We start from the raw sequence: 15,300 nt of genomic DNA, 5'->3' as shown, positions 1-15,300 counted from the left end.
TTTTGGTTATGTGCGTTTCCTCTCTCTTCCTTTCCTCCCTTCCCTTGCAGTATTTATTTATTCCTCCATCCCAGCAGAGGAGAAGCGTTTGCTGTGTTTGGCATCTGCCTCTTGCACTCTTTATCTTCATGTGTCTGCAAAGGGATCTCAGGCCCGTTCCACACGGGCGGAAAGTACATGCTCAGCACGTACTAGGGTTAGAAAGGGGCGTCCTTTCCGGACGCCCCAACCCTAGTATGTGCCGAGCACGTACAAGATGGTGATGCCCTATACACATGGGTGCCGCCATCTTGACGTCTCAGATGCTTAGCGTCCGCACGTCATGCAGCGTAAATGACGCTGCGAGTGTGCCATTGGCGATTTATGGCGTCATTTCTGCAGCGCAAAAAGAAGCTGCTTTTTGCAGCTTCTTTTTTGGCCAGCGGGAAGCCTCGCTGTTTAGAGGCTGAGGCTTCCCGGTGGTGGAAGCAGAGGCACCGGCAGACCGCCCTTTGTGGGCGGTCTGTAAAGCGCCACTGTTAGTCTGCAGACTAACTGAGGGATTATTCAGATGGTGAAAATAATCCAGGATGAATCCAGGTTGAATCGCTGTCATTCACATGCCTTCTGAATGGGCCCAATTAAGTTTGGGAGGGATGTGTGCCAAACCTCCCTACTTAACCTGGGATAATCAATACTGTTTTTTGCCCCCCGTGAGTTTTTAAAAAAGATTCACTTTGTCACCAGTGTGGATAACCGATGCAAATTAAACTCTACAGTACATGCCTTGAATGTGTTTCGAATACATTCACATCGTCAACTGCATGGTTATTCAAGTACTGGCATGTGTGAGGAACCAAACTCCCAGCAATGTGATTCCATAGTGTGAATAACAAACATGGAATGCATGAGTGAGATTATTTACATCATTCTGCTAAAAAGCAACAACGTCTGAATGATCCCTGAAAGAAAGAGGTTGGTAGCATGACCTTTCCTAGACTTGAGTTTACTCAGATATGTGTCTGAAGTGGAGAGTACAGAGACAGATCTATGGTCTGTCTGACACATCTTAGGAAATAGGCTCAAGTCTAGAAAAGCTCATGCTGCCAACTTCTTTCTTTTAAATAGTCTCAAAGGTGCTGCAAGATCACTTTGCAGACTGATTTTCCACACTAATGCAGCCATGTCCTTGAATTCTACCTTCACTTTGCAGGAGAAGCAAACTCACATTCATGAATACTCAGTTTCTCATTCTGGCTTTCTTCACCAAAGCCTCCCATTTTAAACTTGTCTTGAAAATTAGTGTTTCTTATTAGTTGAAGAAATCAAAGAATGACAGGGGACACTTTTCTGGCAGTTTCTTCTTTCACGGTGGATTAGCTGTTGTGTCACTCTAGGATCCCTCTTGACTTTGAAAGCTTTCTTTCTGCCCTGTAACGATTTCTACATTATTGCCCGCATATTCAGCTGCAGTGAGGTATCGTTCTCCTTGTGCTGTTGTTTTAGAAGAACAGGTATTTGGGCATTTTTTCTTTCAACTGTCTTTTGGTTCCCTATGATTTTCACAGCAGTGGTTTGTGTTTTGGTTGCAGTGCTGTAAGAGTTGTCCTGTAGGTAAAGCCAGTCATAAATGCCCCTTTGATTTCGACATTGTGACTTGCCCAGGAACTAAAAGCAGTGACAGGAATAGACTTGTTACTGGAAGTGGGGTTCCCCTCTGTTCCTATTAAACAGAATTGCAGGAGTTTTAAACTCACAATAGGATATTCTCAGCTGTTATATGAAATGTCATTTAATGTGTTAGGCTGTGAAATTCTGCCCTACACTGACCTTGTTTTTATGATAAGAGGCCTCTTAAGGAAATCTTTACAAACAAAATATGGAAGTAGATAAACCATTGGATTACTTCCAGTTTAGTGGCTCATTTAAAATAATTTTGAATCCCATTTCTTTCTGTGTTATATTGTAATACTGTGTTGTATAATACAGTACTTCTACAGACAAGACCATCATAAGGTTGTAGCCTCATTTTCAAAGTTCTACAGATTGGTTGTTGCCTAGTTGTTCTCATAATATCTGCTGTCTGTATTTTGTGTGGCTGCCTATGGCCTCTGAAGCTAATATACTTGGATTGCCATGTTGTTGTTGTTGTTGTGTGCCTTCTCATCATTCCTGATTTAGGTTGATCCAAAGGTGAACCGATCACAACTTTTTTTTGGGCAGAATGTGTTCAGAGGGGGTTTGCCCATGCCTTCCTCTGAAGCTGAGAGAGTGTGACCTGCCCAAGGTCACACAGTAGTTTGCATTGCTGAGTGGGGGATTCAGACCCTGATCTCCCAGTCTCCAACACTCAAACCACTACGCCCCGCTGGCTCTCCATTGCCTTGTAATGAAGAAGTTATTAATTCTTGTATGTTTAAACTGGTTAATTTTCTCAAGTACTCAGGAAAACCTTTTAAATCCTCTTAATACAAATTGATGTGTACTTACAGTGTATCTACCTATTGTGTTAGAGGGAATGGTTGTTGTGGTAGTATATTCTGTTTAGATAATGTGTTTCAAGTTGGCTTGGAGATGCTTGTTCTAATCTTATTCTTCTGTGAGCTGCTTCTTAAAAGATGTTTCTGCTAAAGATCTCCTTCCCTTGTGCAGAAACTGCACAGATATAGCATTGTGCATTACACTGAATTGATGAATGCATGCCAGTTCATGTGTAGAAAGTGAAGCAGAAAACCACAATCAGCAGTAAATTTACTGCACATCCAATGATGTATGTGTGTATCTTAACATACGTAATAAAGTACATTTCTGACTTCTATGTGGGAATTTTTTTACTGGACAAAACTGCTAGTGACAGGCAATAAAGTGAGGCAAATTCTAACGTAGGGATTTCTTAAAGAGTTGTTCTTTAAGAAAGAGGGCTTAAGGTTAAAAGAAATTCTGTTTCTAACAGAAGATATGTTCTGGAAACTGAGTACAGAAAGAAATGGGTTGGCTGTTCCACCCATGACTATTTTTATAGTCTTTAGCTTGATTATGACTGTTATGGCACACTCAGTGAGTTTAGTTAATTGTTAAACTTTTTATGTACAGTTACAACTTTTTAGAATTTTTGATAGAGTTGAGGAAGCTTGTGGTTTTTAATTGAAGGGACATGATAAATAGTATGGCGGTGTGACATCAGAATGTTGTACAGAGATCTAAACTTTGTTATTTTGTACTTTGTATTTTGTACTCCTATATATGGTTCTTTAGAAAGAAATTCAATTGAAGGCCCTTTGCTTTTCCCTACTAAGTGCAGAATGTTGTACTGTATTTATCTTTGAGTTTTTCTTGTTAATTTTAGCCCCATTTTTCATTATCTCAAGGTCATATTAGTTCCTGTTCCTGTCTTTTAATGCAATGGCTAGCCTTCCCAGTTCTGTGCCATGTTTGTGTTTGATGAGCATGTTCTGTACCTATTGTTTCACGTTATTTGTAAAGATGGTGAATAACACTGGCCGTTAGACTTAACCCTGCGGCACCCGGCTCCTTCCTTTATCTCCTGGTTTTTGAGTATGGCATCAACCCAGCAACACACTCATTGTATCGCAAACATTTTGCTTGTCAGGCTACTGTGAGTAGTTTTAGTTTAAAGCCTTGGGGAGACTGCTATTGGACATCCAAAGAATGAAAGGAATAAAAGGTTTCTGTGCTCTGATGGATGAAAGGTATGTGTACCACTGCGGGGTATTGAATCTGTTTTAATAGATGCAGAGTTCATGCAAACAGATTATAAGAAATCTTGTTAGAGTAGCTCTGAGAGCCGCATTTAGCATGGTGGGCTTCACATTAATAGTATTTACTTGTCCATGGTTTATTTATGCAAACCACTGGTGATGCAGAAAACTACTAACACAAAGGACACATTTTCCTGAATGTGGATGTATTCAAGTACTGGTAAGTGTAAAAGAAAGAGTGTTACCTTATTTTCATAGCAGCCAATATGATATTATTCTCAGTATTACATGGAAGGGTACAGAGTTTTATGGACAGAATATTAACAGGTCTAAATGCTGTATAATTCCATAAAAAGTTACCTCTAAAATCATTAGTACACTGGTACCCCGGGATACGAATGCGCCGCCTTACGAAATTTCCGGGTTACGAAAAAAATCCATTCAAAAAAACTGTTCCGGGTTACGAAGGTTATTTCAGGTTACGAAAAAATTTTTGGTGCTTTTCGGCGCTATTTCACACGAAATCGCGGCTTTTCCCCATTAGCGCCTATGGCTTTTTCGCCTTACGAAGTATTCCGGGTTACGAAAGCGGCGGCGGAACGACCCGGGGTACCCCTGTACCAGAATACAGTACTCTCCTTGTATCCACTTTTAATAGTGTGTACCCTAATACAAGAGTACTTAACCTTTCTAAAGGATGGTCTTCAGCTGCACATGAATATCCTTGAGTCTGGTTTCGAGTAAGTCTTTCAGATTCATCTAGTTACAAAAAACATTATCATTCATTTGTCTTGCTATTAGGGTGGAAAACATTTACAGGGAATCTGGTAATAGCCTACATTTTATTTATTTGTTTGGTATCCTGCTTTTCTCTCAACAGCCATTAAAACAAAATACATGGAGAAAGCAATGGCAAACCTCCTCTGAACAAATCTTGCCGAGAAAACCCATGATAGGTTTGCCTTAGCTGAAAATGACTCGAAGACACACAACAACATCTAAAAATCATCATGATAAAAGTAAACACGTTTAAAATATGTTTAACATAGTTAAAATGTTTTAAGGAAGAGACATCTAAATAGGAATCTTCCGAATAATTTATCAGTTCCTCTATTTATTACCAAGTTGTTGGAAGTGGTTTGATACAAATTAGCTCTCTAGCATGTTACTGTATGCTGGAAACTAGCTGACTATGAAGACCAGCTTCTTCTGGTCCATTAAATATATTTATTATGTAGTGCAAAGGAGTATGGTTTGCATGTGTCATTTCTTTTGCTTTCTTCTTTCTGCTTTTCCTGTCACTTCATATAAAGTGAATGACTCAGAGATAAATTTACTAACAGAGTAAGGGCAGCTTTCAGGCAAAGAAAATTCTGAAGTAACATACCTACTAGCACTAACAGAATTGCTGAATCCAAAGAGTAGGAAAGATGTTGTCAGGTTTTCAGACAAAATTTATGCAGGAAGCATGTTATTTCATTACAGATGAAGGATGTTAATGGAAGGGCATGCTGGAATGCCAGTATTGTCTCATGCAGTTACTTTTCTTGCCTAAATGGAGGGAGAAATCTGAGACTGTATTTAGATTTTTTTTTATATCGAACAAAGTCTTTTCTGAGATCAGTCATAATTCCCTATCACTGAATATTCTTAAATAATCTGATCAAATATCCACCAAACACTGATGCTTTTATTGGCCAACCAAAATATACAATGTACATGTTGCAAGTTTTCGAAGCTTCACTGACTTCTTCTTACAAACCAAACAGGAGAAAAAAAGTTGATGTTAGTCATAGGCCCGAATTTTGCTGTTTCTCTTATTAGCTAAGATGGTATGGAGGGGGATATCTTGCAGGCTGACTCCTCCTTCTGGCCATATGGCAACTAGGAGATTTTCAAAGTCCAAGAAATTTAACGTCCATTGTTCCAAAGTGGATTTACTAAATGGCCAACACAGCTACCCCTGGATATACTCTTAAGTAATGTTCATTTTAAAAGAAATGTGAACATAAAAAGTGAAGACTGTTCTGTGGCAGAGTGTGTCTATTGACTAAAGGCCTTGTTTTCATAAATGCATAAGGTGAACTTCATAGAGACAACTCCATCTCTTTGCACGGGAAATTTGTTTTGACTTACTTTTACTTTATCAGTTAAACTATTTGAAAGATACAGAGTCATTGACATGAATTGTCAGTATTGCTATTAATTGGCAATAGTACTTTGAGGAGTACAAAATTGAGCATTTCATCTATTAGTTGATAGGAGACCCCATAGGCATTTTTAAAGAAAATGAGAGGGGGCAATTTATACCTCCAATATTGAAACCAGATTTTCTCCAGAATCTCAATACCAATTGAGGGACAGCTGGGGTAGAGAATTACATAGTATAGATTAAATGAGGATGCATGGACTTTACACTACTCACCTCTCTCCATCCATTCCCACTTCAGACTAACTGCTCACATAGAATCATAGAATCGTAGAGTTGGAAGAGACCACAAGGGCCATCCAGTCCAGCCTGCCTGGTTAATCCCTGCAGCAATCAAGCAGAATTTGAAGCAGAAGTCATGTGATCTGTATTGGGTGAAGCAAGCTTCATGACCCTCTCTCAGGAAGGGATCTCTAGAAGACATACTTTCTCTAGTGTAGAGACATTTCTAGCCTAGTCAGATTGGTGGCACCAGCAGTGAAGGGGATTGAACTGGCTCTTTGAAAGAATGTGACAGTATGCATCTACCTGCTTTCTTTCACTCCAGGTTTTTTTAACCACTCTTATAGATACAATACAATTGCAATACATTACTTAAATTCTTATTAAACTATTTTATTTTAATATGTTTTAAATTGTATAGAGTCATACAATCATAGGGTTGAAAGGGGCCTGACCAGAGATCTTTTGATAGAGGGCATGATAGAAATATGTTAATAAATAAATAAATAAATCCTTCACCACTGGAGCATTTTTGGATATAGAATCATAGAATCGTAGAGTTGATGTGGCACCTTCATTTTGTTTAGTGCTGAAACTTTAGTTTGAGAGCTGGTGCTGGTTTGCTGACATGCCTGCTTGCCTAATAAACAGTTCTATATACTTAAGAAGATATATATTTTTTATGACAGAATGCTTGGAAAGTTAAGCTAATTTCTTGTCAACAGAAAACCGGAAAGATAGGCAAGCTTGGGCAGGTGGGATTTTCTTTGGTATGAGCAGAATGAAGAAGCACTTGAAGACTGAGTTTTTGTTGAAGTACAATAAAGGGATTTGGAAAAAATCTCCTTTCTACTAGAAGAGGGAAGAATAATAGGTTCTTTGCCCTAGAAAATTATGGAAATTATTTATTAGTTCTCCTACATATTTCATTCCTGGCCCTTCACTTTTTCCCCTTTATATCTCTTTTTAAGGAATAATTGAGTGCACCTCAGGGATTTCACAAGAAACGTTGGCTTTCTAAATGCTCCAGACATTTCTGAATACTGCCTAGTTTAGGGTTTCCCTTTCCTGAATGTCAGTGCCCTTTATTGTTTTATTTTTACACTAGAATATTGCTGTATAATACTTGTGCTTAGATGCATTATCTTATTGTTTTGAATAGCTTGGTCATAGGCAAGAATTTTTGCTTTTCAAATACACAGTATGGGCTGTTCTGTCAATGGGCTTTTTTCCATAGAAGCACTGTTTTTGTTTCTGGTATGTATTACAGTACTCAGTTGTTGCTCACTTGTTACACAGAATCTAGAACTGTCTTCTCATGAGGTAATGACTCTGTTGGAAAGATAGCACTTTGTCCATTGTTCAGATCAATGTATTCAGAGAATGTGACTTCTCACCCTCAGTATGCTCATGATTATTGTGGATTTTGTGGGATGGTTTCAATGACATCTCTGAGGGCATCTCTGACACAGGTCTTTCCCCCCTGTGCCCTGCACCAGTAAAAAGTTGGGTTCTCTCAAGTGCTCTCTGGCAATAGTGTGTGTGAGAGGAGGAGGGGAAGATGTGCAAAACAGCACAGCACAGTTATGTATAGACTGGACATTGTGTGGAAAGATGTGCACATCTTTGAGTGTGGGCTTGTGAGCTCAGCAGACGAGTAGTTGAAGCATATACTCACCAATCATCTAACAAATTGGATGTCCAATGCATACTTACCTGGACATTTGTTATTCTGTCAGCTTGCTAGCATCTGTCTTGACTCTATTTTATTTATTCAGGGTTTATCATATTGCCATTTCTCAAAATCTCAGGTGTCTGTTAAAAAAAGAAGTCAAACTCATGGAATAAGGAGGAAGAATCAAAGGCTAGGCTTTAAAATACTTTATTTTTTTGCTTGCCTACATTATTTTGTCTAATTTTGAATACCAGCTGTCTTTCATTCCTTGAGTTCTAATCTGGCAGATACTATGAGACTCCATGGCTGAAATGCACGCACCTTCATTTGTCTCTCAGGCTATTTCCTATCAATGTTTGGGCTGCCAAAAACCTCAAACATTTGACAACCCAAGCAACTTAATACAAAGCAATTCTGCTACTAGATGTGCTAGATTCTGCTATTGCTGTATGTATTCCTGGGCATTAGTTGTTTAATAGTAAAAATTGTTACCAGAGACGGAAATAGCATGGAAAGAATAGGGACAGGTTCTTACACTACAAAAAATAAGAGCAATTTAACATGTTTCAACAAACTTTTATTCAAAACTAACAATATAGATGTGTCAAATGAAGCAACCAGTTCATTTAAGCCTTGCATAAATGAACAAAACATTTTGAACCTTCTAGAGACTACTTGGAGGATTCGTCCAAAATGCATCCAGGGATTAATTTTTCTTTCACCAGCCCCCATTTTTTTTTTATTTCCATGTTGGTGCCCAGATTTGTAGATGGCTGCTTTTGTAACATGTGGGCAGGAGCTGGAAGGCCAGGTTTATCTGTTCTCCCCTTATTTTGTACTTTTCACACATACTTGGAACTTGGAGGCAGCTGCTGTTTGCCTTGCTTGTTTTTGGTAGACACAAACAACAACTACAGTACAGTGGTACCCCGGGATACGAATGCGCCGGGTTACGAATTTTTCGGGATACGAAAAAATCCCATAGGGATTTATTGCTTCGGCTTACGAAGGTTTCTTCGGGTTACGAAAAAACCGCGGCGCTATTTTCCGCCACCGGAGGGCAGCAGAGAGCTATTTTTCCATTAGCGCCTATGGGAATTCGGCTTACGAAGGTATTTCGGGTTACGAAATTAACCGCGGAACGAATTAATTTCGTAACCCGGGGTACCACTGTATAGGATTGGTTAGAGAAGAATGCCATTGTTTCCACACTGATGCTTTCCCAACACAGGCGCGTTACAAACCGCCATAAGGGACGTCCTCAGGACGTCCTAGGTTTAAAAAGGGGCGTCACTTCTTGACGCCCCAAGCCTAATACGTCCTGAGGACGTACAAGATGGCGGCACCCCATCTACATGGGGGCCGCCATGATGGCGTCACAAACGCGCCGCCTCCAAACAAGTGCTTAGTGTGCCCTTTCGTTGGAGCAGGAAGGAGCTCCGAAATGGAGCTCCTTCCTGGTCTTGCGTCGCCACCGCGGGGTGTCCTTGGGGCTTGAAGCCCCAAGGACACCCCTTTCCAGGCCTCGGGGAAGTGGCCTTTTGCTGCTTCCCCGTGGCCTGGAAAGCAGCGGATCGGGGCCTCAGCAGCTGCCGCTCTGGCCGCTGAGGCCCCGATCCGGCAGGGAAAGGGGCGGGTGCAGGCTACCGCTTTTCAGCAGTCTGTAACGTGCCATAGTTTACTACAGACATGCTGCTGCAACCCAGCATCAATTGTCTGTGTTTCTTCATCCTTCCCTCCCCATCTAAATAAATAAAATGCTAAATAAAAAAACCCACTCTTTTTACTTGATAGAGGAAAAAGGAGCAGGTAGGCATCAAAAAACTTTGTAAAAAGTTGCTTCTCTTTCAGCTTTGTTAACTGAGATATGGTTATATCCCAATATATGGTTATATTAGGCCCATACAGACAGGCCAAAATAAAGCTGCTTTGGGTCATTTTGGAAGTATGCTGTTTAAATGATGCATGCATCCTAAGAGGCCAGAAGCCAGGCCAAAGCTACACACCAGTCCTAAGGACTGGACCACAGCTTTGGCACAACTTCTGGCTTCTTAGGACGCATGCATCATTTAAACAGCATGCCTCCAAAGTGACCTGAAGCAGCTTTATTTTGGCCTGTCTGTACAGGCCCATTGTGTCAATGTAGGAATAATGTTTATCCTGCAAGGTATACAAACTGTTCACGTGTCAGAAGCTTATTGCTAACTGCAATTCCCTACCATTTGTAGTTACATTGAAAGAAGCACCTGTAAACTTGTGAAACATGGAGAACACTGTTTTCAATAATGGCATTTATATACCGTATATACTCATTTTCAAGTCGACCTCATGTATAAATCGGCAGATTTTAGGGCCAAAATCATAGATTTTGATGTGATCTGTAGATAAGTTGAGGGTAAAACGTAGGGGCTTATAACAAAGGATGTAAAGGGGAAAACGCTACTTCGTTCCCTCTTTCTCTGGTCCTCTCCCGACCACCTAACACCATTTCCCTGATGCTGGAGGAGAAAGTTTTAACACGGGATTGAAAAGGGGAGTAACTGGAGAGGCGTGGGGTTTAGTGGTCAGAGAGGAAGGAGGAGGAAAGTAGGTTTTATCATCAGATTGAAAAGGGAAGGACAATGGGGTTTGGTGGGCAGGAGAGATCTAGGGAGGGAGAAATTTTTAACATCCACTTGGGAAGGGAAGGAAAATTGGGGGAGGGGGGGGGAGTGGGGTCCAGGGAGATCCAGAAAGGGATGAGGAGGGAAGGTTTTAACATCGGATTGAGAAGGGAGTTGTCTCTTTCACACACTTACATTACTTGCAGGAGCTCTTTGAGAAATCACTTCCAAGGTGGGACATTGAGGAGGTGCTTCTTTTCAGGACCTATCTCAGCAGTATTACTGTATATCAATCAACCTAGTGTCAATTTTTGTGTATAAATTTTCAACATATAGTTGAGTATATACGGTAGGTAAATTCTAATGTGCAAAGGGACCCTAAGCCTCAGAAAAGAAGTCCAGCACATCTAAACAAGAGAAAAGTGATGTAACTTGGCTTATGATGTTGCTTTGTGGTGTTGCTCAGCTGCTCACTAATGTGAGTCTTTGGCCGAGTGAGTTCAAAAATTAAATGATACAGAATTTCTTGTTTGTTGATATATTAATTAAAATGGTTATAACGTATCCAGTAGCTAAAGATCTAAGGGTCAGATATAGGCAGTAAAGTAGCTCAAACAATTTTGTGTGTGTGTGTGTGTGTGTGTACAGCAGGATAACACAATGGACAAAAATCCAGAACTCAGGACCTCAGAGCCAAGCCATGGTCACTGGACTCAAAAACTTTGCTGAAGAGGCATAGTTTAACTTGGAGCTGAAATTAGTACTGTCACTGGCCTAATCAGACCTCCAATGAGAAGGCAACACTGCAGAGAAGGCCCTCTCTTTTGTCTCCATGTAATGTGTTGCTTTCAGTGGAAGGGTACATAGGCAAAACTTTCCAGTGAATCTCAGTGCTCTTCCATGTTTATATAGCAAAAGGTACCTCCTGAAGTATCAAGCCCCCAAGCCATTCTGCTTTCTTTGTTGAAATTTTTAAATACATAACAGTGTTGATGATTTGATTGTGACTACTGTGACTACTGATTTTCATTTCAGGAAATCACCTAGCAAGTTTTTGGGAGATTACATGTTGTAAAGTGACAATGCAGAGTGCCACTTCTTGGAATAGTCAACTTGTAGCTGTGCATGTCCACCTGTATTGTGAGTTCCTGGATTATTTGTCTCAATGTTGATCTGGAAGTCATCTGTTCTTGCTGACACTTCCCTGTTTTCTGCATGGTGAACAAAACAGCTGAGGAATGGCCACTTCCTTATTATCTTTTGTGGCATGGAAACGTGTATAAAGGTATGTTTTTCACTTGGCTGCAGGAATAAGAAGCATTTACTACTCTTTGGGTGGAAGGGAATTAGTCATATCACATAAAAAAGTGAATATAACTATAATATACCAAATAAAAATATCTTAACCATCAAAGTTAATAAAAATGCAATATAAATGAAGCACATGTAGAATATAACAGCAAGCATACTAGTGCTGACTGTAAATTGCAGCTTGATAGGATATTGCCAATCATGACAGGGAAAGGTCCAAATGCAGATTTGATGCATAATAGAATTTGCTGCTCCTTCTAGATAATTTGTTTTTCAAATTTTTGAGAGCTAGGAAATGCATAGATTTCCAACTGTGTTCCAAATTGTGTTCTACCACGATTGTAAAATATATTGCCATATTTGGTTGACGCTTCATTAATTCAATCTGAACACTGTTCTTCTAATAACAAGGCATCAGTGTCTTGTCCCCATAAATTTTGGTACATAGCCCTCTAAAGACAGCATGATCTTTGAAGCAAGCGAGCCTACACAATGTTGGATCTTGAAAAGGAAGCATAGCTCCTTTTCTTTTTCTATATAAGGAAGAAGGGTATGTAAGAAATTTGCTGTGCCAATATATTAAACAGATTTAACAAATTTGTAAATCTTAGACTAAAATACAATTTGTCAGTGGAAATCTAAGCTTTCCAAAAGCCACAAAAACAAATAATGCATTTGACAGCATGCACACGTTTGAAAAATATCTAAACCATGCATTATTCCAAGAAAAAGTCAAATATACTCAGTGGCATATACAGTTGGCCCTTCTTATACATGAATTTCTTATACACGGATTCAAGCATCCACGGTTTAAATGTTCAAAAATAGTATAAATTTCAAATAGCAAACCTTGATTTTCCATTTTTTATAAGGGACACCATTTTTTATGTCATTATATTTAATGGGACTTGAGCATGCACAGATTTTGTTATCCACGGGGGATCTTGGAACCATACCCCAGCATATAACAAGGGTCCACTGTATACAGAATCAGAAACACTTGAAAAATGTGTACAAAAATGCATATATATCTAGGGGAAGCACATTCATTTTTATCTTTGTTGCTAAGAACTGACTTCTTAATTTTTTATTTGGTCCTTCAGCAGGGATTTTATTAATGCTGGTTCTGATGCTACTACTGCATCTTTTGTTTTGTGTTGCTTCTGTGTTGTTTGGCTTTCATTCTGTTTTAATATGATTCTGTTAATATTTATTTATGGTGCTTTAGAAATTTTTTCAAAAATTTAAATTAGGATATGAATAAATTATATGAACGTTACTGAATGCCAAAATGACATGTGTATGTTGGGTTTTTGTATTTTTTTATGCTTGCTGCTGTTAATCATACTGCAACGTTTGCGGTGAATATTGCTAATACTCAGTTTTCTGGCACTCAAAGCAACACCTAGGTCCAAAATACACTGCTGAAATAATCCAATTTGGGACTGCTTTAACTTCTTTGTCTTAATTCTAAGGAATTCTGGGAACTGTAGTTTTATGAGACATTTAGCCTTTTCTGTCAGGGAGCTCTGGTGCCGCAATAAATGACAATTCTCAAAATTCCCTAGCACTGAGCCAAGGCAGTTAAAGTGGGTTATTTCTGCAATGTGTTTTGGATTTTAGAATATCTTAGTACTAACCAGATTTGGCTTCACAATTCCATGCTGTGAAACTATTATACATTTATTTTTCTTTTCTTGAAGCGCAGGATAGAGATATGAGGGAGGATGAATTAGAGCATGTCTGCTGTGTTTTATAGGAATCAGGTGTTTGATCAGGAGATTGCCATGAGAAAGGATATTGAACTGGGGTCTGTTTTTTTCATTTCAGATGCAGCTGTGAGCCTCAGCTGTGTGTCTTATTGAAGGGACCTAATGTTTTACGTTATTGGTAAGCAAATAAAATGTCATAGGAGGCTCCTTAAAGACCCTTATTGTCTACTTTTTAATTCAGTGAATCTCAGAGGCTGTTGTGCTAATACTGAGTGCATTAACTTGCATATTTTCTCTTGGCATAATCTTGACCTCAGACCTGCTACAGCTCCCTTCTTTTCCTCTTGATGTGGGTTCAGCCACTGCTGAAAACATTTTAGTGCCAGAGGCAGAAAATCCAAATGGTGCTTCCATGTCATGGTGGACTAAATGAGGGATAATTTGTTACCTTTTATCCTTTTATCCTACCCTAAGTTGTGCTGCCCGATGCCTCCCAATGGCTCTGTGTGGTGATTTTTTTCTTCCTTGGATTTTTCATTTCTGTTTTCATCCAACATAATTCTGCCTGAAGTTCCAAATCCTTCATGGTGATAGATGCTGAGCATTTTCATGGAATGAGTAAGTGGTCTCTATTTTCTATTTGCTACAGGTGGGATCACAGTATCTGTGGTAGCTTTTTTTTTCACCATTAAGTTCCTCTTTGAGCTTGCCGCACGTGTAGTCAGCTTCCTCCAACATGAGGACCGGGATCGCAGAGGAGAGCGGACCATTTATGACTACGTGCGAGGCAACTACTTGGACCCCCGCTCTTGCAAAGTGTTCTGGGATTGGAAAGACCCCTGTGAGGTGGGCCACAGCATGGCCTTCCGAGTGCATGTAAGGGAGCTTTTCTTTTTCCATAACAGTTCTTATATTAGATCGAGGCTTTACCTCAAAGCAGTACAGGGCACCACTCCTTTTTTAATGAGTATGAGAGTATTCCTTTTTGAAACTTTGTTTCAATTTTGTTTTGGGGCTGAAAAGTTTTTGTGTTGGTGGACAGCATCACTGTAGACCTGGACAATAATAGGGGGTATCTCCTATAAAAAATTTTCTGCAATGAGTTTCATGTGGGCTTCTGGCTTCTAGAGTTAGATCAGTGTTCCCCAGACTGTACTCTTCCCAGACTATTGGCCAACATGGCTGAGGCTTCTGGGAGCTGAAGTCCAAAAGGGCACAGTTTTGGGACCACTGATTTAAATGATTTAATGATCTCATGGCATGATTTTATTCTTTTTCTTTCTGAGCTTGGTTCTGTCACTTCATTTTTGTTGTTATGTGCCAAGTAGTCAGTTTTGACTTACTGTGACCCTATGAATGAGAGACCTCCAAAAGATCCTGTTAATGTTTCCTGTCTTATCTGTTCAGAGGCATGATTTATTTTATTGAGTCAATTGATTTCATTGTTTATAAATCTGGAGGTTATCTATCTTTAAGCATGGTTGGAGGTGATCTTTTTTTAATGGTCTAAACATTTCTGCCAAGTGTGCTGAAGCTCAGAGATAATTCCATATTGACATAGTTGAGCATGATATGAAATACATTGCGCCTGCGTCATATGCAAGCACGCTTTATGCTGCTTTCAGCATATGCTGAAAACCGTGCTGGGAGAAGGGGCGGTGTGTCCCATAGGGATGAATGGGGCAAGCACCGCCGCATGCACAAGCCCCATTCATTTAAATGGGGCTTGAGCATAGACGGTATTTGTTTTACGCGTGGGAGTCTGGAATGGATCCCCCACATAAAGAAAGGGCGAACTGTATGTACTGTTTTGCTCTACCTGCATCATTAATAGAAAGCTTGAAGCAACTTACCTGACATCTCTGTAGCT

At 39.7% G+C, this 15,300-nt stretch overlaps 1 protein-coding gene across 5 annotated transcripts in view; it reads left to right on the top strand.

Moving 5' to 3' along the window:
* AREL1 (apoptosis resistant E3 ubiquitin protein ligase 1) overlaps positions 1-15,300 on the top strand; it is a 35,173-nt gene that overhangs the window by 1,434 nt on the left and 18,439 nt on the right. Inside the window, exons 1-5 of one of the 5 annotated variants that reach the window (XM_042463004.1) lie at positions 2,270-3,918; positions 4,579-4,717; positions 11,443-11,692; positions 13,549-13,608; positions 14,080-14,306. In XM_042463004.1, the coding sequence (XP_042318938.1) occupies positions 13,593-13,608; positions 14,080-14,306 (243 nt within the window). In that variant the 5' untranslated portion in view covers positions 2,270-3,918; positions 4,579-4,717; positions 11,443-11,692; positions 13,549-13,592. Of the gene's footprint in view, positions 1-2,269; positions 3,919-4,325; positions 4,718-11,442; positions 11,693-13,548; positions 13,609-14,079; positions 14,307-15,300 lie in introns of those variants that run through there. The other 4 variants (XM_042463037.1, XM_042463021.1, XM_042463028.1 and 1 more) reach the window with 4 other exon arrangements.

This window comes from Sceloporus undulatus, chromosome 1 (assembly GCF_019175285.1).
Source record: "Sceloporus undulatus isolate JIND9_A2432 ecotype Alabama chromosome 1, SceUnd_v1.1, whole genome shotgun sequence".
In the NCBI taxonomy this organism is placed as follows: Eukaryota; Metazoa; Chordata; class Lepidosauria; order Squamata; family Phrynosomatidae; genus Sceloporus; species Sceloporus undulatus.
Note: the sequence above shows the minus strand (reverse complement) of the source record. Positions and strands in the feature narration are given on the sequence as shown.